This window comes from Numenius arquata, chromosome Z (assembly GCF_964106895.1).
Source record: "Numenius arquata chromosome Z, bNumArq3.hap1.1, whole genome shotgun sequence".
Classification (NCBI taxonomy): Eukaryota; Metazoa; Chordata; class Aves; order Charadriiformes; family Scolopacidae; genus Numenius; species Numenius arquata.
Window position 1 is genome coordinate 36,455,949 of NC_133616.1, and position 27,270 is coordinate 36,483,218.

Here is a 27,270-nt window from a genome sequence, read left to right on the forward strand (position 1 = left end):
AATTTGTAGGTTTGCTTAATCATAACAGTGTAAAAGGATGCATGGGGTTTACAAGGCCATAAAAGAACAGCTCAGTGAATCTTTGCATCAGTCTTCCCTACTGAAGATGCTAAGAGGTGCCAACAACTCATGTACTCTTTATAGCAGATAGATCAAAGGTTTTAGATCTGTTTGAAGTAACTGTAAAGCAATTATGAGGTCAAGTAGATAAGTTTCTTGTTAATATTTTGTTGTTAATATCTTCACAGCCTGAGGGGTGTGAAGAAACTGAAGTATGAAATTACTGAACTGTAACCTCATTGTAAACAGCCGCTGTGCCAGTTGACTGGCAGGTTGCCACTGTAACTCCCATCTGCAAGATGGGCTGTGGAGGGAGCTGCAGACCAGTGAGCCTGACTGCTTCCACACCTGGGAAGATGACAGTCTGGCTTTAGGAAAAAGAGGGGGAAAAAAAGAAAAAAAAAAACCAACAAGCAGAACAGCGGGGTAGAGAGATCACTGAACACAGATCAGCACAGTTTTGTTGGGGAAGCGTTGCTGTGGCTCCTGTAGAGGGAAATCCTGCTTCATTAACCTGCTGGAATTGCAGAAGGGTGACAGTAACCACGTGGATAAATCTGACCTGTATTTTCCAATTGCCTTTGACAAGACTCCACATGAAAGGTTATAAAGAACTTCCATTCCTGCGGGATTGAAGGAAAGGTCCTTTTAGCAACAGGGAGCCAGTTCAAGCAGAGGAAACAAAAGGTAGTGCTTACATGCTGCTTTCAGGATGGAAAGTTGGAATCAGGCTGCTGAAACGTTAGGCTTGTGCTCTCTCCTGAGTAGCATCTGCTTTTGCCCCTGCTGGAGACAGAGCACTGGTGAGGGATGGACCCAGGGCTCGTCTAACCCGGTTGGCATTTCTGGCATTCATGCAAGCCAGTCATTGACTTGTATGGGTTGGATCGAGTATTACACTTTGTAATTTCTTGTCTAGGCTTGCCTAAAATATTTCCAGCTTAGTTATGATATAACTTCATTTGGAGACTATTTCACAGATAAAAGAACTTATTTGAAGTGTTTCAGATACTCAGACTATAAGCCTTTTATTTATTTCATATCATTCATTTACTTCTGCATGTCTTTCATCACCCTAAAAAAGCCTTTATGTAAAAGTTAACTCTTTTTAAAAATCTTGTACAATTATCGTTGTATGCTTGTCACTTAGTGTGTAGGGAGGCAGTATGAATGTGCATATATATATGTGCACATAAATGTGTGTTCATTCAAATAATATTTTTCAAGTTGAAAAATAACATGTTCAGAAGATAGATGTTCAAGCAGGAAGGATTCTAAAATATCCTTAACTCACTCCCCTGTATTCATGTAATGCTGAATGCAGTCTTTAACTGCGTAAACAGATAATGTTTTTTCAAGGAAGCATTTTGCCATTCTGTGCAAAAAGTGAACATGTTATGAGGAGTTAGGCCAGCGTGGAGGTAAAGGCTACTGTAGTCTGTGTTACAGAAATTGATGATGACTGAGGCATGGAGAATGAAAGAGCAAAGAAAGTGAACCTTGGGAAGGCAGCTGAGTGATCCTGAAAATAGTTGGAGTCTTACATGTCATGCAAAGCAAGTTACTTTAACTTTTTATGTTTCTCATTTCCTTTGTACTTCATGTGAGACTGTGGGATGTCAATTGCAATATGTAGAGTTACAGCTGAGTCAGAGATACATTAAACATATTATGTGCTTTAAAATACTGTATATACTGAAAGACCATTTTTCTAATACCCTTTCCTTAAGTTAGCAAATATTTTGGCAGTTGGCAAATAAATTTGAAGCAGTTAGGTGCTGCTGTTCAGAGTACAGCAGAAAAGGCTGTGAGGAAATTATCAATCCAGCATTCAGAACAGAGCTAAAGTAATGTGTATTTGCATAGGATATGAGGTTATATTTTAAGCAAAATCTGGATATTAAATGACTGCTCTCTGTTCTATGTGCTGTAGGATCCTGGGCTAAAGTAGGTGGGGATCTTATTGCTAAAATAGTGCACAACTATGCAATGAAAGATTGTGTCAGAAAACAGAAGTATAAATGAACCATTTAAATTAATGTCTTTCATTCTAGCATTTCCCAATCTGACTTTGAAACTTTAGTATTGGTATCCTGTATTATTTGTATAAAATTTTAATAAAATGAAAAACAGTAATTCAGTTATCTTGTTCTATAGACCTTAGCTGGTTGATATTACAGAATAAACTATAGTAGTAATATAGTAACAAATCAGAGATAGAAAAGGGGAGAAGAGATTTTGTTAATAAGTTTCTCAAATAGTCACTGGGAAAATAGGAATGGTAAGACATATCTGCACAAAGGCTGGCTGGTCGTTTCCCCTGAGACTGAATACTTATTCCCCTCTTTACAGGATTCCACCTCCTAGTGGTTTGCTTTTCATTTCAGGTGTTTTCTTACTAAAAAGAACCAGCTGAAATTGTGTATGTTACAATCAACATTATATCTGAATTTTGTAAATTCAGGTTTATAAATTTTAATCGACTTGTACAAATGACATGTTGTACAAATGACAAATATTTGAAGTATGCTAAGTGTTGTCAAATTAGAACTGAAACCTGGATGTTGACAATTTTTTCCCCACTAATGTATTGATATGTTTTTTGGTTTAATTTTTTTAATGTTTTTAGTGGCATCTATGTGATTGTTCTGTGCTTCTTACTTTTTTATTTCCTTTTTTGTAGACTGAATCTTGAAGAAGAATTGGATCAGATGAAAGTACACCGATCTGTAGGTAAGTTCACAATACAGGAGTTTAACTATGTTTACAACAAAAAAGGGAAGGTATAGTATTTTATACATGTGTTTGTAGTCTACTAGAAATATTAATTTTAAGGCTATTTTCTCTCCAAAGGTTGATTTCTTTTTGTTGAATGTGTATTTTATAAGTTTAAGGCCATACATGTTCTTATTTCAAAGTATATTCGCCCTTAAGTTCTCCACATGCCTATTAAATCAATGACAATTTTTACATATCGATATACACTAATACATGTTTGCAACTTATGTGTATATCCTACATACAAAATTAATTATGTTTAAAATATCTATGTGTAACTATATAAATATGCATGTGTAAAATCTAAGACATGTTTATGTGTTTATGAAGCTTTCTCCAGAATCTGAAATGTTTTTTGCAGTATTGAAATATAGTGATACAGAAATTTCAGTCTTATTCAGAATTCTCTTTTAGTACTAGCAAAGTATGTGAATTTGAAAGTAAATAAAAATGGTGTAACTCTTAAAAGAATTGATCATTAATATTTTATATGTTTACAGTAGTTGATGATTCTGTGAAGATGGGTCTTTGTCAGTCAGGTAGTACGTTACCATTGCCTCTCCATCATTCCTCTGATTCTTTCTATTATTTGCTGTTCGTTAGTGGTCTGGGCGAAGTATTCAAGAGTGCATAGGTACAGTCCAGCTGGGTGTCACAGTTCACAGTCACAGTTCATCTGTGGTGAATTCTTTAGGCACAGTATTGTGCAAAGAAGGGAGAGGGAGACTTGGAGAAGTACTTTGCATGTGCCTAGCAATAAAGCCTTACCATTCTTTATCCCAATTTTCTTCTATTGGCAGTTTTCTTTTTTTTGTGATAATGTTGGCCAGTTGAAAGAAAAAATTAAAAAAAAAAAATCCCTTTTTTTTTTTTTTTTGGTGCAGTAGCTATAAACTAAGTGGGAATATCCAGCTGCTGAAGACTGAGTTGCTGTTTTCTTATCTGTTGCTTTCATAGCCCCAGACAGAGCTGAAGGGAACTAGTAAAGGTTTCAAATACTGACTTTAAAAATCACTTCTTTGTTTTTGCCAATTTAGTCAGTCTTTGTACAGAGAGAAGTGGAAAGGCAACCAGCAGTGAGAAGGAGTTGAGGGCCTGCTGAGCAATAACCATGCATTTCCAAAAAACAGTCAAAACCCTGAAACTGCCAATTCTTGACATGTTTAGTGCTTTAACAATTAGTCTTTTATTCCTTCTTTTTTCATTATCTTTCAGATTAAAACATATTCTTTTTTAAAAAGTGTGTGGGTGGATACACGCTTCTGGTATGGTTATTAGTACGGTGATTGTTGTTGATGGTTCTTTTGAGACTGAGAAAAAGGGTTAAACTACTAATGAAGTGCGTTAGGTACATTTTATTTACCTTTTCCAGCATTTGTTGTTATTGGTATCATTTAGATGAACAGGAAATTTCTTATAAGATACAAAATCAAATCCAAAGATATCTGTTCAGCAACACTTTTTGTTAGCACATAAAATGAGCTTCCTCCAGCTATTTCCAAACTTACCAGTTGAAGTATAAAAAAATAGTTGCTCATCCACTCCATAAAAAGTAAATTCCTTGTTGTTCCCCTCGCAAACAGTAGGGTATTGTAGGGTCGTAGACACTTTTATCCATTGGTTGGTATTTTCTAGAAGACTCCACCATAACGACAGAAGCTGTATGTCCATCTTTGAGCATAAATGAAAGTATATGAGCAATACTTGCCCACATGCTAAAGTGACTATGCCCTCTGCCCTAAAATTGGGTATTAAATGCCTTCCTCTTCCCAAATAAAGAACGGCCTCCTGAGTCCAAACTTGATGCAGTCTAAATACGCTTTGTTCACAGTCTTAGCAAGTATGTTTTCTTTTCTAAAAGGAAACCTGACAAGAATTTACTTAGTGTATCAATAATGTTGAAATTCACTTTCATCTTATCAGGTACCTGTTTCCATCAGGCATTCTAACATCAAGGGATAAATTCTGAAAAAAAGTAGCTGAGCTTCCCTGGATTAAAAAAGATAGGCTCTATCTTGCTTGCTTGCTTGGATACCAGTTGTGTTTGTCAGGAGGAAGTACTGGACAACTTTGTTGCTTTTCCATATCATTTTTCAAACCCTCCTAGTCAAAGATGAAGTAGGTCAGGGGAAAGGGAAATTCTGCTCCAGCCATTCCCAATTTCTTTCCATTCTGATTCAGTTGTCCAAGTGTCGTGGTTTAGCCTCAGACGGCAACAAAGGACCAGGCGGCAGCCGCTCGATCAGATGGGGCCCTCCCCCCGCCAGCGCGGCCGGGAGGGGAGAATCAGAAGAAAAAGGCAAAAACTCGTGGGTTGAGACAAAGGCAATTTAACAGAACAGCAAGGAGAGCAAGAAACAACAACAATAATAACACCGACAGAGGAATACACAGCCACGAGTACGATACCACCCCTTGCCTATCGCACCCGGGACGCGCCCCCCCCCCACCCCCGACTGCTCCGCTCCCCTGGGGGATGACTTCCTGCCCCTCCCCTTCCCCGGCCAGCTCCTGCTGCCCCCTGGGCATGGCTCACATGGGATGGAATACCTGTGTCCCTGCTAGGTCCTGGGGAGAATTAACCCTATCCCCGCCAGACCCAGGACATCATCCACCCCTTATTCCATACCATTTCATGCCATGCCCAGATCTTACAGTTTCCAATTAAATACTATCAGTTTCCCCTGACATACATATATATATATACACATATGTGTATCTCCATACAGGCGTAATGTCCTTAGTCTGTGCGCCATCACTCTAAAATGTCCGTTGAGTTCATATAGTCCATGACTTCGAGCTCCATCTGTTGGAACAGTCCCTCAGGGCATGCAAGATAGTGTGTGTGGAGCTGGACTGTCGCATGCTGTATTCTTGGGGCTTGTGGCTGATGTATCTGGTGCGGCTCATGTCCATGGTCCATGGGTTGAAGATGTTGATCTCAATTAAGTTGCTGGGTGCCAGCTGCTGAGGTCAGTTCTGGTCCCTTCACTGCTGCACTTTACTTGGTTTTTCATCAGAGTCCATTTGTCATTAGTTTGGGTGATTCTTACTATAGTACAACCAATAGCAGTTACAGAAATGAGATGTACAGTGGCAGGGTCATTTAGCAATTAACATCATACAGTTTCATTCACTGGCTATTCTCGCCCAAAATCAGGTCCCCGTGTGGTACACATCGAACTTCCCCATCCTTCCGCATCACCCACCAAGTGCACCCAGGTCCTTGAGCAAAGGCAATTCCACGGATGGGTTTGCCTTTGCCTGAGGCAGGACTAACCCAGACTGTCTTCCCTAACATATTCTTCATGTGCACTACGGGGACTTTATCTCCCTCCACAGTGCGTGGAGGTTTTGATTGGGCAGGGCCAGCTCGGTTGGTAGACCCCCTGGTGTTAACTAGCCAGGTAGCCTTTGCTAAACCTGTATCCCAATTTTTTAAAGTTCCACCACCCATTGCTCTCAGTGCAGTTTTTAACAGTCCATTGTACCGTTCTATCTTCCCAGAGGCTGGTGCATGATAAGGGATGTGATAGACCCATTCAATACCATGCTCTTTGGCCCAGGTGTCAATGAGGCTGTTTTGGAAATGAGTCCCGTTGTCCCACTCAATTCTCTCTGGGGTGCCATGTCGCCACAGGACTTGTTTTTCAAGGCCCAGGATGGTGTTCCGGGCGGTGGCATGGGGCACAGGATATGTTTCCAACCATCCAGTGGTTGCTTCCACCATTGTGAGCACATGGCGCTTGCCTTAACAGGTTTGTGGGAGTGTAATATAATCGATCTGCCAGGCCTCCCCATATTTGTATTTCAGCCATCATCCTCCATACCAAAGAGGCTTTAATCGCTTGGCTTGCTTGATTGCAGCGATGTCTCACATTCGTGGATGACCTGTGCAATAGTGTCCATGGTCAAATCCACCCCTCGGTCACGAGCCCATCTATATGTAGCGTCTCTTCCTTGATGGCCTGAGGAGTCATGGGCCCATCGAGCTATGAATAATTCACCCTTATGTTGCCAGTCCAGATCCACCTCGGCCACTTCAATCTTAGCAGCCTGATCCACTTGCTGGTTGTTCTGATGTTCCTCAGTGGCCCGGCTCTTGGGTACATGGGCATCTACATGACGTACTTTCACAACCAGATTCTCTACCTGGGCAGCAATATCCTGCCACAATTCAGCAGCCCAGATAGGTTTGCCTCTGCGCTGCCAATTGCTCTGCTTCCACTGCCGTAACCACCCCCACAAGGCATTTGCCACCATCCATGAATCGGTGTAGAGATAAAGTACTGGCCATTTTTCCCGCTCGGCAATGTCCAGAGCCAGCTGAATTGCTTTCACCTCTGCAAACTGGCTTGATTCACCTTGTCCTTCAGTGGCTTCTGCAACTCGTCTTGTAGGACTCCACACGGCAGCCTTCCACTTTCTATGCTTTCCCACAATCCGGCAGGACCCATCAGTGAACACGGCATATCTCTTCTCATTTCCTGGTAGTTCATTATACGGTGGAGCCTCTTCTGCACGCATCAACTCCTCCTCCGGTGACATTCCAAAATCCTTGCCTTCTGGCCAGTCCATAATCACCTCTAGAATTCCTGGGCGACTGGGGTTTCCCATTCGAATTCGCTGCGTGATCAATGCAATCCACTTACTCCATGTAGCATCCGTTGCATGATGTGTAGCAGGGACCCTTTCTTTGAACATCCAACCCAGCACCGGCAGCCGAGGTGCCAAGAGGAGCTGTGCTTCCGTACCAACCACTTCCGAAGCAGCTCAAACCCCTTCGTATGCTGCCAGTATCTCCTTTTCTGTTGGAGTATAGCGGGCTTCAGATCCTCTGTAGGCCCGACTCCAAAACCCTAGGGGTCGACCGCGTGTCTCCCCTGGTGCTTTCTGCCAGAGGCTCCAAGTAGGGCCGTTCTCCCCAGCTGTGGTGTAGAGCACGTTTTTAACATCTTGTCCTGCCCGGACTGGCCCCAGAGCTACTGCATGGACTATTTCCTGTTTAATTTGTTCAAAAGCTTGTCGCTGCTCAGGACCCCATTTAAAATCGTTCTTCTTCCGAGTTACTTGATACAGAGGGCTCACAATCAGACTGTAATCTGGGATATGCATCCTCCAAAAACCCACAATGCCCAGGAAAGCTTGTGCTTCCTTTTTACTAGTTGGTGGAGACATAGCTGCGATTTTATTGATCACATCCATTGGGATCTGATGGCGTCCATCTTGCCATTTTACTCCTAAAAAATGGATCTCCTGTGCAGGTCCCTTGACCTTACTTCGTCTTATGGCAAAACCGGCTTTCAGAAGGATTTGAATTATTTTATTCCCCTTCTCAAAAACTTCTTCTGCTGTGTTGCCCCATACAATGATGTCGTCAATGTACTGCAGATGTTCCGGAGCTTCACCCTGTTCCAGTGCAGTCTGGATCAGTCCATGGCAAATGGTGGGGCTATGTTTCCACCCCTGGGGCAGCCGGTTCCAGGTGTACTGGACACCTCTCCAAGTGAAAGCGAACTGTGATCTGCACTCTGCTGCCAGAGGGATTGAGAAAAATGCATTAGCGATATCAATTGTGGCATACCATTTGGCCGCCTTGGACTCCAGTTCGTATTGAAGTTCTAACATGTCCGGCACGGCAGCACTCAGCGGTGGAGTAACTTCATTAAGGCCACGATAGTCCACAGTTAGCCTCCACTCTCCATTAGATTTCCGCACCGGCCATATGGGACTGTTAAAGGGCGAGCGAGTCTTGCTGATCACTCCTTGAATCTCTAGTTGACGAATCAGCTTGTGGATGGGGATCAGAGAATCTCGGTTAGTTCGCTACCGCCACCGATGAACTGTTGTGGTAGCGACTGGCACCTGTTGTTCTTCGACCCTCAACAACCCCACAACAGAAGGGTCCTCTGAGAGACCAGGCAAGGTAGACAACTGTTTAACGTCTTCCGCCTCCAAGGCAGCTATGCCAAAAGCCCACCGGTACCCTTTTGGGTCCTTAAAATACCCTCTCCTGAGATGATCTATACCAAGGATGCATGGAGCTTCTGGACCAGTCACAATGGGATGCTTTTGCCACTCATTCCCTGTTAGGCTCACTTCAGCCTCCAGTACAGTCAATTCTTGGGATCCCCCTGTCACTCCAGAAATACAAATGGGTTCTGTCCCTCTATAGCTTGATGGTATTAGGGTACACTGCGCACCTGTGTCCACTAAAGCTCTATACTCCTGTGGCTCTGATGTGCCAGGCTATCGAATCCACACTGTCCAATAAACTCGGTTGTCCCTTTCCCCCACCTGGCTGGAGGCAGGGCCCCCCTAATACTGGTCATAGTACCCGTTACTCGCCTCTTGCAGAAATGCTCTGGAGGTTCCTTCAAGGGGATCAGAAGTAGGCTCAGGCCTTCTATTCTGTCTGGGGAACTGCACATTGGAAACTGGGGCAGCACTTTTCCTGGGGAGATCTGCTTTTGTGGTTGTTTTTCCTTGCAATTCCTGTACCCGTGCCCGTAGGATTGAAGTAGGTTGTCCATCCCACTTCCTCATGTCCTCTCCGTGGTCACGCAGGCAGAACCACAGGGTGCTTCGTGGGGTGTACTCCCTGTATTCTCTATCTTGAGTGGAGAAACGTCTGTTCCTAACAGCTGAGATACTGGCTCGTACAGGTGGGGAGGACATATTCTCTTCAAGTTGCTGGACCTTCCGGGACAGTTTCTCCACAGCTGAGACGAGGGGAGAAGAGAGATTTTCTTCATATTGCCAAAGTCGGGCAGCCACCTCATCCACTGTTGGTCCCTCTTCTCCTTTCCATTCCATCACTGCTAATGAGTTGGCATATGATGATGGTGCGCTCCGCACAAACTTCCGCCACATGGACCTTGTGCATTGGATCTCATCAGGATCTGTGGGAAACTGGGCATTGTCCAGGTCATAATAAATCATCTCCCGCACGGCTAATTCTCTCAGGTACTGAATACCTCTTTCCATGGTGGTCCACTTGCTCGGATGACATACAACATGTTCACTGAAGGGATACCTTTCCCTCACGCCTGACAGGAGTCGCCTCCAGAGGCTGAGAGCTTGTGTCCTTTTCCCAATTGCCTTGTCAATGCCCCCCTCTCTAGACAGAGATCCCAGCTGCCTGGCTTCCCTACTCTCCAATTCCAAGCTACCAGCTCCGTTGTCCCAGCACCAGAGCAGCGAGGTGACAATGTGCTTGCCTGGAAGTCGGCTGAAATCTTTTCGCATGTCCCGCAGCTCACTCAGGGACAGGGATCGAGTGATTATCTCCAGTTCTGCCTCTTCCTCTTGTTCTCGTGACAACCCTGGATCATCGTCATCCTTCGCTGAGCGAACTGATTTCTTGGTGTATTTCTTCTTCTGGATAGGGGCAACTGATATGGGCACAGGTTGGTTTTCTGGTTCAGTTGCAGTGCCTGCCACTGGGGCTGGAGCAGCCACCGCGCCTGCCGCAGGGGCCAGAGCAGCCACACTGCCTGTCGGCCTGGTTTCCATCTCTTCCTCCTGAGGATGCTGCGCACCATTGAGCAATGCTTGGTAGATACTGGCCAGGGCCCAGCACAATGCAGTGAGTTGTGCCTCTCTGGAATAGCCACAGCATTTTTCTTTCAAATATTCTATCACTTTATCGGGGTTCTGTAATTGTTCGGTGATGAAATCCCAGACCATTGGAGGTGAAAAACTCTCTAGATACCTGCCCATGTTCTCCCACATGCCATGCCACCCATGACTCTCCAGCCTTGGGGCAGATCTCGGGGTGGTAGTCTTAAATAGTTGCTTAACCCTAAACAAAAACTGAAAAACATTCAGGAGACCTAGTAATAGGACCAAGCTGGTCTGCGTGTCCCAAGAGTATTCAAAATTCTCAAAAACTGGCATATCCAGCACGAAAGAGAAAAGGGAGGTGAAAGAGCTGGGAAAAGCATCGCCCCCTGCTTCCCCCATAGACTCAGTGTGTTTATTAATAAATTCCCCGAGATATGGGCAGGAAAGCAGTGCCAAATAAACGCCCCAACATAACCATCTGAACAGTGATGCTATCATATCATAAATTGATATCGCACAGGATAGTAAAATTATAATCCTGAGCCCTCTCCCAGAAGTGACAAACATCATCACGGGGAGTACATAGAGCATGTAAGAGTTTACATAACACAGCCATGAAAACAAACGAAGCAACATTGTGCCCAGCAAATAATACAATAAATACCGATAACCAATTCCTTTTAGCACGCTCTGGTCAGATCTGTTTTTATCTCAACCCTCCGAGTTGCCCCACGTTGGGCGCCAAAAAGCACTGTCGTGGTTTGGCCTCAGATGGCGACCAGGCGGCAGCCGCTCGCTCAGATGGGCCCCCGCCCCCGCCAGCGCGGCCGGGAGGGGAGAATCGGAAGAAAAAGGCAAAAAACTCGTGGGTTGAGACAAAGGCAATTTAACAGAACAGCAAGGGGAGCAAGAAACAACAACAATAATAACACCGACAGAGGAATACACAGCCACGAGTACGATATCACCGCTTGCCGACCGCACCCGGGACGCCCCCCCCCCCCCCCCCCCCCCCCCCCCCCCCCCCCCGGACTGCTCCGCTCCCCTGGGGGATGACTTCCTGCCCCTCCCCATCCCCGGCCAGCTCCTGTTACCCCCTGGGCATGGCTCACATGGGATGGAATACCTGTGTCCCTGCTAGGTCCTGGGGAGAATTAACCCTATCACCGCCAGACCCAGGACACCAAGGTCTCTCTTTCACCATTGCCAATTATTTGGCAGTAGTCATCAAATACAAATTCACTATTCATGCTATTCGTGGCATTATTTGTATGTGAATGTAAAGAATGTGTTGGCATATACTCATACCATTTCCTCCACAAGCGGGAAAGCGGGTCCATCTAATCCTATTCAGAAAAATAGCAAGTGCCTTATTAAAAGAAGGTAAACTGTTGGCCCCCCATGTCTTCAAGGAGGCAGTTTGAAGGCTTCTTTCGTTGAGACTCCTCATGAATCTATGATGTCCCCAGCTCATGTGTGAGAATGGCATTCCCTTCTGGTCTTCACAGTGCTTTTTCCTCACTGGCTGTTTTAGACTTAGCACATCTTTAGGAGCATGGGTGGCTACCACTGCCATCAGTAACACAGTGGCTTTCTGCAACACGGCACCTCCTGTCTGTCAGGGGAATCCTTCACGGGGTGCATACCGGAGGCAAAAATCTCATTCTTTTGATGGTTCATGTAGATACTCTAAGAATGACTAATACACAGCTCTGGGCTGTTTTTTTGAAACTGATTTTTTTTTTTCTTTCTGTAAGAAGGCTGTCTGCAAATACTAATAGTGACCTGTAGTGTCATAGTTCAAGTACCATCTCGGCAGCAGTGTTGAACTAACTTGTCATCAAATTTGGTGACTATTAATTAGGAATTAAGTGTTACTTTCTAAAGCTGGCAGTTAACTATGTTTTCTCAGCCAGACTTAACTATAATTCTGTAAGACCATGGTAATTGGATGACAGAAGATAGTGGGGTTTATGACTTGTGGGTCTGTTCCTTGAGGGAGAACTTGTTTGGTTTTTTTATGTAGGAGTATAATGGGTAGAGCATATGTCTTGCTGAGTAGACTGATATGATGAATCTTTCTGCTATCATAGACAGACAGACAGTTATAGGCAACGCTGTTTCATTGCCTCCCTAACCAATTCCTGTGAACAATTACATAACAATTAGAAGGGAGGAGGTGAGAAGAGGGCTGAAGAGGCCATTTATTTTCTGCTCAATAGAAAGGGTTATGCATCAATGACCTTTGGCTTTTCTTTAAATTATGTTGCTTGTGACTTCTGTGATAATACTGAACATGTATAGTCTTTTCTATCTATTTTGAAGTAGTATTCTTTATTCTTTGCATAGAACATGTTTATTTATAGATAGAGTTTTAAATTGTATTTTAATACATCCACATAAACATAACACCTTGTGTGCTTTGATCAGTTTCTTTGACTATGGGAAATCATTTTCCTTTTCAGTGGAGTACAGTAAATGCTGATATAAAAGCTACAGCAGACATTCAAATGAGTGCATATTTAGAAAAAGATGAAAAGCATGTTCATATTATCTTTTGTGTGTTACTTAAAGAATGTTGTAAATGTATGCAGTACCACTGTGCTGGGGGACTGTAGTCTGAAACAACATGGGAACTAACATATTAATATCAAGGTAAAGGTACATATTCCCTAGATGCATAGTTTTACCTTTTTCAGCTTTTATTATCTTTAGAATAGTGTTCCATTTATTTCATGAATACAGAAGTATTAATTGGCCATGACATGTTCCAAAGACAAAAGAAAGGTCTAATTCACTCTAACAAACTTGTTAGTCACTGTTTATATCAAGAGGATTGTGAATCTACAGAGAGTAACACTGTTTTCTTCTACACTTGCTTTGTTTATAAATCAAAAGTTTTTAAGTGACCTGCAGTGTCTGCTTGTAGTTTGAAATGATACTTCTAAAGCAGACCTCCACGACGTAGCACAGTTATTTATCCCTTAAGATTAGTTCTTTAAGTTAATTTGGGGGGAAGAAGGGAAAGAAAAGAAGTGTGAATATTGTGGTATTTTTACAGTGTTGGGATTTTTTGTTCTTTAATGTAATATTTCATATTCTAAGAGAAAGTCCTTCTGAGGTATAATTATTACTTTCTGTGAGCAGTGGGCAATTTGTGAATGCTAAGGTCTTGGTTGAAATCTAAACAGTATGTCTTTTACTTCTGACTTACCGTACAAATTATCACTTCTAAACTTTTTCTTAGCATTTTTCTCTGTGAACAGATCTTATTTTTAACTTGTCTGTTTTTGTGGGATTTTTAGTACCTAAAGTGCCTATATACCTAGAGCTGTCTCTGAGAGTGATGCTTAGAGTTATATTCACTCTCATTAGTTGTATCAATTTCTAATTGTTATGAATTCACAGTATTACAGTGGAATGATTTGTGTGATTTATCTGGTGAAGTACATGATCTTTCACTTAACAAAAAAAGGGGTTTAAAGTTTTCATCCATCCTAATTCTGTTACTGTTTGCTTTGTTCACCAATCACTCTGATCCTCCTAGCAGGGGACAAGACCTAGAGAACAAAACTGGTAGTGACTGTGTAGATAAAAAGGCAATGATTTCTGCTTTTAAGGCATAGAGGGAATAGTCTATAAAAGAATAAAAATCAGAATGAAAGTACAGCATCTTTAACCTGCGGATCTATTGTACCTTTGAAAAGCTTGTACTCTGAAAAAAACATTCTGTGATGCTACAAAGATTCATAATTATGTGACAGAACACTTTGAAAAGGGGTCACTCTTCAGAAACTGACCAAAAGGCTCATCAAGAAAATAGACCACATTATAAATAATTGCAGAAGTAAAGAAAGCCGGTCCTTAAAATGTCTAGGTATTGTTTTAGGGAAATGTTAGATGTCACAATGTATTTTATTTATTCTCTGATATAGATGTATTATTTATTTTCCAATAGAACCGCTTTTTAAACTTAGTGAAGATGATGGTGTCAAGAACAGTACTCCAAAGAGGAATATGAAAGAAGTTTCACATCAGACATTACAGAAGGTAAGATACGAACCCCAGCAAACAGACCTAAATTTTAATAGAAGAATCATATAAATATATGCCAATACTCATCAGTTTAGGGCATGAATTTCCTCTCCTAATTCAAAAATATGGATTTCCAAAATTGTTTCAGAAATTAATTCTAGTGAATGGTTAATGTCAGAGAAATGGAAAAGACTGTTTAGAGGTATAATGTTAAAAACTAACAAATTATCTAAATTGGAAGTAACATATGTTTAGTATTTTACCACTTTTAAGTTCAGAAACCTTCATTTCTTTTGCTGAGTATTTAACCTTACATGATATAAGGTGTTAATCTCCATAGAGCTCTTGCTACAGAATAAAATTGATGCATAATAGTGATAAATCCACATTTTGTTATATTTAAATTTTAGCACAACATTACATATGCAAATATTTTTTACATATGTGGGTTTGTCACTCTCTTCACAAGATAGTACTGTAAACATTTAGTGTTCTTTGGCTTAGCAAATGTGATGAGTATTTAATCTTTACTGCTCAACATTCTACGTGTTTTACCTCATACAGTAACAAGATGTTCTTAACTAGTTGCTATTTGTATTGATATTTGTAATATACACAAGTAGTTTAGTATGTTAACAGGTGTTCACTTAAGAGGGCTCACTTGTATTTTACCATATGTTTTGTTTGCTGCAAAGACAAGATATCCTTCAAACAGTATCATGCTTTTTGTTTGTCATTTTGCAAAACTATATTTGTTTAATTACTTATAAATCTTTAAAAGCATGCTTAAATTGAATAAACAAAAATCTGTAACTTTGAATGTCAGTTCGAGTATGCCTATTTATTTTTTATTTGTGAATTAACTTGTAGGAAGTATGGTAATTTACAGCAGATGATGTGATTTCATATACTTGTAACACTTGCCATATGGTCAGGCAATGAAGGCTGTCATCTCGTTATTACTGAATGACAAACATCGTGTTAGAATAATAACACACAGAATAGGAAGTGCTCACATTCATTTATCTTAAGGTAGAGTGAATAATTGAAATAATATGAATACTACCATCTGAAATGTCACACAGTTTATGCTTGCTTATCATCTACATTTCAGAACTATAATTTTGTTTGCCAGGTACTACATAATTTTTATCTCTATGGATATATAGAGTTATGATGCTACCTTAGGGATAGGTATAGAAGCTATTCATTGTTTGTTTCTTTCCAGCTGTCATACATGACTTTAAGTGCTAGTGAGTGCAAGAGGTTGCTTTAAAGAACCGAGAAAATGATAGCAGAACCTCAGTTTAGGAAGGTGGTTGAAGAAAGGTACTGATCTAACTTCTAGTCATTGGAGAGGAAAGTACAAATTATGATTTTAATCATAAACCTTGTTTTCATTGAAACATTTGGAAGAATCCCTTTTGTTTCTAAATTCACCCAATAAATTTATATAGCTATAAGGCAATCTCTGTTCATTGTGGGAGTGCTATGAATTTCCATAAAGGACCTTAGTAATGCATAGGCATACATATTAAAGGTTTGCTATCAAACTCACAAATTCAATATCAAATTCACAATTATATATGAAGTTTGAAACTTACACATCCTATTTTGGTAGAATGTGTTTCTTCAAAATATATATGAGAAGCTTATAAAGTGACTTCATTGGAATAGGATAGATTTTCCCTTTCTGTGAATAAAAAATGCCTTTCAGCCTTCATCTTGTTTAGGTGCTAAGCTTCTGATATCTCTTGCTATGATTTGTTTGGGGGTTTTTGGAAGATCAAATTAATATTTAATTTGTGTATTTACAACACTTGAAATAACTTGTTGATTTAGATAGCTAGTGCAAAATTGTCTGTATTTCGAAATAGTTTTTCTTTTGAAAATGTTTCTTAAAATTAAATTAGTATGTATAACCAAATCAGTAATGAGCTCAAGATGCATCAGGTTGGTTCATTAGCATACTTAAACTTCTGTGTCATTTTGCCTGGAATTTTAACTTCATTTGCCATCTGACCTTTGTTCAACAGCTGTATTATTGCAGCTAAAATGTTTTCATCTGTACTATATTAGAATTATTCTTAAATTAAGGACTATTGATTGCTTTTGTCCTTGTGCTTAATGTAATATTATTGTCATATACTAAATACGTTTGAGAACACAGGGTTTTTTTCTACTGGATAAGCTCAAATATTATAATACCTAAAATTGCTTTTCTTAGGTACAACAACTAGAAAGAAGATTCAAAGTTATTGAAGGGGAATTAAAGAAACAGAAAGAAGTAAATAAAGAGTTATTAAAAGAGAAAAATTATTTGAAAGCGTCTTTGAAAGTGCAAAAGGAAGATGCAGACACGAGAGAGAGAGAGCTGGAAACACTACTTAAGAGGATTTGTGAAACAAAAAAAGACAAAGCAGAACTTCAATTAGTGATTGATGAGCAGGAAAAAGAAGCTACCTCTTTGAAGAAGCAAGTGGCAGAAGCTAACAGGTTGAGAAATGAAAATGAAGATTTGCTGAGTCAAGTGCAGAAGCTGAAGTGTTTGCTGGAAGGAGCCAAAGCAGTGGCAACCTCTGGGCAATGTAATTGCAAGATAACAGGCGCCAAGGTTAAATTAAAAACAGCCAAGAAAAAGAGCTCTTTGGGACATCATGGAGCTTTTCTCAAACAGTCCATCAAGGTTATGAGTAATGTATTTGAGAACTTCAGTAAGGACGGCTGGGAGGATGTGAGTGAAAGCAGGTACGGCTCTCATTAACTTAGCCCTGTAGAGGGGACACTGTGCATATGTAAAGCACTAGCAAATGGAGATTGAATTTCAACTACTGTTGATTTGGTATTCAAAAAAAATACTGTCAGATCCTTTGAAATATCTTGGGAGGTCTTGTTCTGAGCTTATTGACTGAAATTTGCATGCAAAATTAGCCACAACTGCATGAGTATTTGAATAGGTGCCAGGAAACCCAAAAGAAGGCAATGCTTGATTTCTTCCAGTGATGCTATTTTCATGCAGTCATGAGGCTTGAAATTGACAGTTTGGCAGGTTGATTTAATTTGCTGGCCCTTTGCATATTCACCACTGACAGCTAAGGATTCCCAGGCAAGCCTACTAAGTCGGTTTAGTTATCTTGTGACATGCCGACCCGGGAGGAGAAACATTTTTTCCCCTTAATTTAGTTAGATAAATTTTGAATGACCCATTTCAGCTTGCTAGCAGATGTCTACAAGCTGTTTAACATCCTTTAAATTAAGAACCATCCACACTAATTATTTCATGTATGTTTTATGCACAGTCATTGTACTAACTTTAATTGAATGATGGTTAAAAATCAGTTCTTTAAAGGTAATTGTTACTGCATAAAGTCCCAGTCATAAGTCACACGGTCCTCAGAAAATTGCACTGGCAAGCTTCATAAGCATTTAGAATTCTTGCTTCTGCTTCTATTTGTCCACGCATACTTGGGGAAGCAGCAGTAAGCCACTAGGTAACTGGGTATCATACCTTGTCTTTCAATACTTTGTCCTAAGAGACAGGCAAAAAAATTTTTCAAGCCTGTGTTTACCCAAAATATTGAGAAGGTAGCAAAAGAGTAAAGAAAACATAATCATCTTCTTAGGCTTCATGTTGGCTTTTAAATGTCATGTGGAGCAAATGAACAGTGGCAAATGAAGCCCTTCTGCTGCTTCTCCTCATGCAAAATAGAGGGCTCCTGAACACAGTATCGTGAAAGAAAAAACAAATTAAGGACCATGTAATTTGTCACGTGCTGTCATTAATGTAAAGCTTGTTTGTTTTTCTGTTTAATTTAATATTGCAGATCTGATGTTCAGAAAACATACGTGTTTTTCTGTTGCAATTAGTGAGCTTTTTATTTAATTTACTATGTTTTGCTTTTTAAGAACAAAATTGAGCAAACAAATTGTCATTGCAATTTGAGTTTGAAATGAAGTGGAAAGTAATTGTTTGGCTTCAGTTGTCATGGCTAGCCATAAATACAGCTTCCGATAATTGTACAAGTATTGGGTTAGGGAATTCTTGTCATAGGATAGTGATTCACTGGAGGGAAACGTGTATATGGTAAAGAATACTGTGCTCCTGCAGCACCTTCAAACTACTACATTAATTTCTGCTCTTATCAGTCAATAAGACATACCAATGTGTCAGGACAGGATTTTGTGATGATGCAACTTAATTTGAACTCAGTTGTCTCTTTTTAAATGTCTTGGTTTAAAAAGTAACAAACCAAAATTACTTCTCTCAAGGGATTCCTTCACAAATCTGTTTGCACAAATGATGATGAATAGCCACTGATTGTATCGAAAATGGTATATCCAAGACTTAATATTTTAAGATAGACCTCACTGAATATTATAATCTGGGGCAAGGCAGTGAAAAACTGGAAATTAAGAGCACATTGTATGCAAGTTTAAGGACAATTTTGAAGTAGAATGAAAGTTTCAAGTCCAGTTTCTCTGCATGGCAGGCAATTTCAGTAGAAGGACTACCAAGCTTACAGAATTTAAAAGCACTCTACAGGGGTGCTGGACAGAGATTTCACTGAAGTGTAATTTCTGAGTTTGTCTCAGTCAACACTACAAATAAAGTTCAATTGAAACAAAATGTTATTGAGTGAAGTATTGCACATCTGTTTATTTTATTATCAAAAGTGAAAATATATAGAAACATAGTGTATCAGAATCACAGAATCACAGAATATTTTTGGTTGGATGGAACCTTTGATCTTGTGAGCCATTCACAGAATAGGAGTACTATCAAGTAGTTTTGCATCTGTGTCACTTTTGTAGACTGTAACAAAAGCTGTCCTTTAAGAAACAGTTAAAGTCTAAAACCTCCATGCATTGTAGAGTGAGATTCCAATTGACAGAGTAGAACTTGATAAGGCAATTTCAGAGATTTCTTGAATATTTATCATATTTGTAACCATCTTTTGAATAAGTCAACGTAGTACTGTTTGGATTTTACAGTAGTTTCTCGTCTTTCTTGCATGTGTTGTTTTCTATGCACTTAAGCATTGACTATTTGGAACTTTTAATATTTAGCTTTTTTGTTGTTTTTTGTTTTCCTGAATGTGCTGTTTTAGTGACTCTGAAATACCAACTTCTGAAAGTTTGGAAGCAGTGATTATGAAGACAGTGCAAAACATTGATCCGCTGCCAGACAGAAGTAAACAACAGGGAAAAAATCAAATACAAGATTGTCAAAAGCCTTGCAACATTGTTCATTTAGAAGGCAAAAACCAGCAGATTAATAAAAAGGTACATAATAGAACTTATTTTGTTCTCCTGTGCAAAGTGTTGAGGTTTAATACCTTTATCATTGCTGTTCCCCTCTTAATTAATTTGACTCTTGCTGTAAACTGAAAAGAAAATCTGCTTCAGGATATTCAATGGGAAGTTTCATTATCATTTAGAATATTTTCTAAACAATTAGTCTGCAAAAGTATTTGGAGGGAGTGTCAGGAATGCAAAAGCTGACTAAAAGACTGTAAAGCTGCTGTAAGCTAGTCCTGCTGTCTCACAGTACAGACAAAGAATGTGCAGATGTCCCATTAAACTCTGTCTCAACAAGAAAAGCCATACAGAACAGGGTGACATAACTCATAACAAGGAAACAGCAACATCCTCTCCTCCCCTCCTGCAAAACGATGTGCTGACTAATCAAGCATGAGCATCTCTCCATTCATTTGGTGTGTGCAGAAAGAGTTGTCTCCATCTTGGAAAGAAGCTTTTGGCTCTATCTCTGTCCAGGAGATTCTATCTAGAGAAAAGTGTGCTTTTAGCTTCTTCTTAGCCCATTTACATTCACTGTCTGGAATTTGAACTTGTCTCATTCCTTATATCTGTATGCTGTTTTCTCACAGAAGAGGGCCAGCTGGTTGTTTCCTAGGTCTTTAGAGGCTCCATACAATCTGTAACAGATGACTCATTCTTTGACTTTTGAACAGTGCCTAATACTTTTTCCTTCTGTGTTTGCCCAAATAAATCACTTCGTGGAATTTAAAACACAAGCAGATATTGTCGTTTCTTAGTTCAAGAAACAGAATACTGAAACACTGAATAACTTGCTGCTGTTATAAAACTAGTTTGAAATTCTGTTATTTATGCTGATATATAAAGAGTTTGAAAACAGAGTATATTTTCTTAGTCTCCAACATTTTAAAGCAAACGCAAACTCTCTGGTTTTGTTATATATTCTTGATTGTGTGTTTCCATCAAAAGGCCTGCTTTTCCGGCAGAAAAACTGCAGAATTCTTCTGCAACCATCTGCTGGTATATAATACACAATATGAGGATGTGCAAGTGATATATGTGAAAATCTGACAGAGTGCACCGCTATTATCTCCTACTGCTCCTAAGTGAGGATATACAAGGTGGGCAATCCAAGAGTCTCTGGTCTCTCTTCTTGGTAGTGTAGACACAGACAGTACCTCTCTTTTTTGCCTATATGGCATTTACTTTCTGTTGCTGCTGGAAAAGACAAACACAGATAGAGTGTGTAACAGTCTGGTGGATTTGGAGCATACACAAGAGCCCTAAGCAGGTAAATATGCTTCAGCAGAAGTCTCCTGCTGCAGGAAAAGCACTTGAAAGCATGGTTTGTGAGTACATAAGATAGCATTGCAAAAACATTTACTATTGACAATTGGGAACACCAATTTTAACAGAAATCTTAAATCCCTCCTGAGGATTTAAGGACACTCCAGCTGGGTCATGTTATTCTCATATAAAGAGAGCCTAGAGAAATCTCCTAAGTCCTGAACTATGCCTGGGATTGAAGATGAGATCATTTATGACACAAGGACTTTCTCAGTTTTGCCCCATGTGGTATAAATATATAATACCCTGTGCAGTATCAGGAGAGTTATTGGCACTGTCTTACAACTCATACATTTGTCAGAGCTGTGGCCTAGAGTGGAGATCTCCATCTTTCCACCGCAGGCATGGATCATTTGCTCATCATCTGCTCAGTTCTCTGTAACATATAATCACTATTTCAGACTAGCATCGGTCACCCAATTACATGTCTTCAGTGGTTGTAACATCCTCCGGTTATACTGATGGGGACTTAGTACTGTCCATTGGGGTCTTTGAGGCATGGGATGAAATAGTTAAGAGACTGCTTGAAGGACACAGACCTACAAGAGCTTGACCTCCCTTGTTTTCCTTTGGTTTTAGTCTGAAAAGTTGGCACTTATATTTATTTTCTTTTTTACTACCATATCCTATTTCCCTGCTCTTCAAATTGTGTGGTGATTGTACAAATCTAGAATTCATGGCTGAGCTATCCTATAATGTCAGTAATTTGTTCAGTGCAGTTAATAGGTAATCCATTGCTACTTACTCTTTTAAATTTGATGAACAGCTATTTTATATATGAATATTTCCAGAAATATCTTGCATGATATCACATAGAAATTGCAAACTGAAGACTTCAGAAATTGGATAAATGTTGCAGAATTCCAGAACAAAAGTATTTCAAAATGCACTGAGCACTTAGGAGCCAGGGAAATAGTACTTTGATTTTGGAGTAAGCCGTGCTGACCATTCTCATTATACATATTGCAAGCAGCATTCTTCTTCAGCCTCTGCTTCTGTCATTGAACATTTGATAGGTTCTGGAAAGAGCTGACTTTTCAAATCAGATATTTGAAAGGCAAGCACCTGACTTTTGTTAAACCCTGTAAAAACACATGGATTGTATATGCATGTTCACATATATATATTCATACAGCTCAGTGTTTAATCTGATCTTCTTCCTTTTGAACTCACTGCTATTCCCTTTTATTTTCACTTCAATATCTCAAAAAATAATATATTGTTGGTTTTCAAGTAATGCACACTATCTTTTTTCCCTACAAGTAAGTTCATATCTTATCTAAAAAAAATAGCGTAGCATTAACAGACACTTAATTTTTCTCTGGGATGCTTTGGAAAGGGCTATGATTTACCTATTAACAGTTCAATATTTCTTCTACAAGGCAGAAATTTGTACTTTCCACTGGCTGATGTTGTAAGATTGATTTTCAAACTAAAATGAATTAGAATTTTGTGTGTTACTTGAAGTAATTTTTGTTGTTTCAGTTCAAACTGGAGTATTGTGAGTGGTGTTCCATAATGAAGAGTTGCTACATTTGTCCTTCTGTTTTTTATTTAGGGCCGTTCACAGAATAAAGACCTAGAAAAGTTACATTCCAAGAGGAAGAAGATCTGCTGTCTCATAACATCTTATCCATCAGTTACAAGCAAAGGTAGAAATATTACATCTTTTTGGCAACTTCATAAGTAAGATTGACAAAGCACTCCTGCCTGATAATCCAAAACATCTTCTATATTACACAATCCTACTTACATGCTGTTGCAGGATTTTCTTGTTTAAATTCACATGAGTATATTTTCAAAGATCTAGCTCTTTATTTTAAAGTGAAATTGTTGTATAAAAAGTTACTGTCAAACAGCATCTTTTTGCACAGCTAAAATATACTCCATCTTTATTAAGTCCTACCTGTTGAATCTACTGACTAAAATAAGGCTTTTCACTACCTTTTGTTCTTATTTGTCCCTTGTAGCCAACACAGCTAATGAAACAAAATTAACTGTATTTTGGCTTAGACCTTAAAAAAAAAAAAGGGCTAACGACACTGAAGCCTTTATTTCTGGTAATACTGATCAGCCACATTTAACTTCAAAGTCTTTGTTGAGCTTGCAGTGTTGGCACTTCAGAAAAAGAGCAACATAGAGCATTTATAGCTTAATTGAATTAGTTTAGTGGTTTACTTACTGAGAAATATTTTGGAGGCTAGAACAGTGTTTTGAAGGGCCAGAGAAAAAACAGAAATCATTTTATTTTGATGATCTCTCAGTTTAGTAACATGCCATTTTATGTTTAGTGAACAGAACAAAAAGGAGAAATATTGTCCAGAAACCAGGCTGCTCTGTTACTCTACTGCAAGAAAGAATCAAGTCGTTGCAGCAGCAAATAGCTGTTTTACAGAATGAAAAAATGACAGCAGTGTCTTCTGTGAAGGGATTTAAAGAAACCAATGAGAAACTAACAACTCAGCTACATTTGGCTGATCAGAGACTTCAATCTAGTAAATTGACCATAGAGGTAAAGTACTTTTCATTATGGTGTCTTACAATATTCAGCTTAATTCTATTGTAATTCTGTGAAATTTTGATAACATTGATTTTTGTCTCTTAATTTGATATGATCGCAATTATGAAATGTTATATATTAGCATGCTTTATATGAAATTCTGAATCAGTTATTATGTACAAATGATACGGAGGCCTGATTCACTGTTGTATCAACCCAATTCATTAGTCCTGAAAAAGAAGTGGTCTTCATGCTGACATGTTACCTGCATTCAAATGTGTGAGGGAAGTTTCACTTTTAGCCTGAGGTCTGAGAACTTTCCTGAATCTGGTCAGTCCACATGAACTAGCACCCATTCCTTTGTGAAGAACAGGCATTTTTAGAAAAACCAACTGTCTTCACATGCCCCAGGAGTGAAGTGCTAAAGGCAACTGGAGCTCTCTTCCAAAGTGGGCTAAACCCAGTTCAATATCTATTTAATCCCATCTCTCTCTGTGAGGGTGGAAAGCTAGAGAGCAAGATTTATGAAAATTAGGGACTAGCAAACTATTTGGTTAACAGCCCCAAAATGCCAGCTTTCTTCTCTACTTCAGTCTTCATTCCTACTTAATCCTTTCCCATACTATTACTCCTTTCTGGTTTTCCCCATTCTCATTTATATATATGTATTTTGTGTTAATCTATATGCAGCTCCTCAGCTGGAATTCTTTTCTATTCATACTGTAGTGATTGGTCTGCCCTTTATAGAGCTGAATCAACAAACACTTTTGCAGTAATTGTCTCCTGTTGGTCACACACACATCCTGCTTCCAGAATTATAGTGCTACAACAGATGGACTTGCTGGAAGGAGGCAGACATTAAAAAAGAAATCAAATCCCCTCCCCCTCAAACTTCTCTGTATTTCTATCTTTGCACAGAAGGCAGAAGCAGTTTCAAGAGCAGCACTTTTCTCTTTCTTAGGGCTGGGGAACTGCTAATTTCTAGAGGAGGGAAAACCTCATTTCTGTTACTCATTTTGCATAACTATATATATGTAATGAATTGTTCAAAAAGAGTTTCCACAGTCATTGGAACCAATGGAGATCTGCCCATCTCACAAACAGTATCATAATGTAAAGTTTCATGGACAGTATAAACTTCACAAAGAGTTATATATGTAATTTAGGTAAAATATTCTGCCTGCTCAGACATCTTCATGGTTTGCCTTCCTAGATGACTACACCTTAGGTGTCCATAGGAGAGCAATGTGAGAAATAAAGTAAAAAAGGCCATTATCAGGAAACTTAAAGAAAAAAAAAAAAAGAGCAAATTTCTGTCAAGATAAGTGCTGCTGTAACGTAAAAGACTGACTGAGAGTAAAATAGCATGGTCTTAAAACCAAACCAGTTTTCTTTCACTCAGTTGTTCTGGAAGGCTTTTAAAAAAAAAAAAAAAAGGTCACTGGTCTATTTAAAGGATGGTGCATCCTAAGCAAAAATAAATAAATGGTGTTGCAGGTACTCAAGGAAAAATCTTTATTAGGCATATTTTCCTTCTCAGCAACGAATTCAAATTCCCTTTCTTACAACTAATTACTCTTCAGGTGCCATACTAGTGCTACCAAGTGGGAAATTTAAAGCAGAGGCTTGGGCTACTTGCCAAGTGAAAATTAAGGAGGTAAAGAACCTGTGCAATCACTGCAGGGTACATGCATGTTTTAGAGAACCATGATTCAGACAGATCAAATGGTAGTAAAGAACTCATTTGGGGGGGGGGTGGGGTGGTATTTTTTATAAGAAATAGTATATTGAAGTGAGTTTTAAGATATTGTAAGGGAAATGACATTTCTTAAAAATGTTTTTTTCACTAGCAAGAATGCTATGGTCATAGTTTCTTCTTAATGCTTCCGTTACTTTATATTTTAGAATTTTCTTGCACACGTAGAAGGTAAAAAACAAGCCAATAAATCATGAAGAACTAAAAGATTAAGGCTCTCTCTGGATTAAGGGAGTCTCTTAAATACTTCAAGAGTGTCAAAATTACTAATATCTGAAAATAAGCTTCCGTATGTAATCATAAAGTTCTCAGTCTATTCATATACTCAGAACGTATATAAAGTTTACTGTATATTAACAGTGAACTTGTGATGCTGGAGTAACTATAGCATTCTAGCAACTGTGCTCGTTAGCATCATAGCTTGGAAGAGATGCCATGTTACCTGAATTTAACTAAGAAAATAAATTCATTAGTAGACAAGGGCAGATGTTTGTGCAGTTAGTCCTTCATTATAATCCCCAAGGAATCTAGTGCTAGAATCTAGTGCTAGAAGATCAACTTTGGATTTAAGATTTAAATGTTCCAGATGTTTATTTTGATACCGATTTTACAGTTCATACAACCTAAGGACTGTCTGGCATCTGTTGCTTTTCAGAATGCATGTACATGTATGGTTTTATGTATTTTTCTTTAAGATCCACACAGACGTGTGTATGAATGTATTTGCCTGCTTGTAGGGGTTCAGAATGCTGGGTTCAAGTCCTTTTTTTGTTTGACCTTATAAACTCTGCAGTAATGTAATTGCAGTAATTTCTTGCTCTGTTTTGTTTCTGCAAAAGCAATTCTTTGCGTATTTCTGAAAAAAATGACTATAAAGTGACTGCATATGTGAGAATCAAAGCTTGCATTCTCCAAGGATTCACACAAGGAACACCGAGTCCAGACCGACTGTACAGAAGTCCAGTAGTTAGATTTTGCTGTCAGTGTATAGAAATAACAGCTGGACCTGTAGAAGCGAAGTGATTTAGCATTTCCTTAGTTTCTTAGAAAAATGTCTGAAAATAATTGTTGGAAAAAAACAGGATTTTTTTTTTCCGAAGATTTATTCCCCTCTCATTTATATCACTAAGTGACTGCTTATAAGCAGATTGTATATATTACATACAGCACGGTAATTATAATTAGTTTGATGCAGTAGTTGTCATTCATGTTGCAAAAGTTCAAAGTATATTGAATAAGAAAAACTAAAATCATAAACAGCTTAAGTGCTTATCTTACTCATGTCAAAGCTACTCACTGGTCTACTGCTGAAAAGTACCGTAGGATCTTTCGCATCAATTTTCCAGTGTTTCTCAGGTGATGTCACAAGAAAAGCTGCGTTTCTTAATGGAATGCCATAGGCATTTGCAAAGTGCCTGTGTAAATCTACTTCGTCAGGAAACCTGAATTGCAGAGAGTAGGAACAAATGAACTAGTCAAATACTGACAGATCCTTTGGAGAGGATAATGTGAAGATTTAAGTAAAGTTTTTCACATGCATTCCTGCAGACTATAACTACGATTTTTTTTTAAGCCTCTGCACATTTTAGCTGTAACTGACCCTAGGATATTTTTTTCTGATAACATTTTAAAAGTCACTCCAAACTTTATTTTAGTCATTTGATTTTCAATTTTCTTTGACTTTTAAGGGATTTTTTTTTTCTGAGTTCATACTGTGCTTTTAGAATACAATTTTCTTGCCAAAAGTTTGTTTATATAATGGATTATCTCAAACATAGAAAGGCATGAGCATGAAAAGCAAAAGAGTGAAGGGCTAGAGAAGGCTTTTGATTCTTTAAAATTTGTTTGTGACTTTCTCTACATATTCTCTTGACTCTTTTTTACTGCCCAGTCTGTCAGAGAATGGGTTAGAATTCAGTTACATCTGCAAATTCAGCACCACAGCTTCACT

The 27,270-nt window shown here is 39.1% G+C and overlaps 1 protein-coding gene across 1 annotated transcript in view; it reads left to right on the plus strand.

The window, feature by feature from the left end:
• CNTLN (centlein) overlaps nucleotides 1–27,270 on the plus strand; it is a 208,818-nt gene that overhangs the window by 127,125 nt on the left and 54,423 nt on the right. Inside the window, exons 13-18 of the mRNA XM_074166843.1 lie at nucleotides 2,744–2,793; nucleotides 14,363–14,454; nucleotides 16,667–17,187; nucleotides 19,548–19,722; nucleotides 22,622–22,715; nucleotides 23,355–23,575. Coding sequence (XP_074022944.1) covers nucleotides 2,744–2,793; nucleotides 14,363–14,454; nucleotides 16,667–17,187; nucleotides 19,548–19,722; nucleotides 22,622–22,715; nucleotides 23,355–23,575 — 1,153 coding nt within the window. The remainder of the gene's footprint in view (nucleotides 1–2,743; nucleotides 2,794–14,362; nucleotides 14,455–16,666; nucleotides 17,188–19,547; nucleotides 19,723–22,621; nucleotides 22,716–23,354; nucleotides 23,576–27,270) is intronic.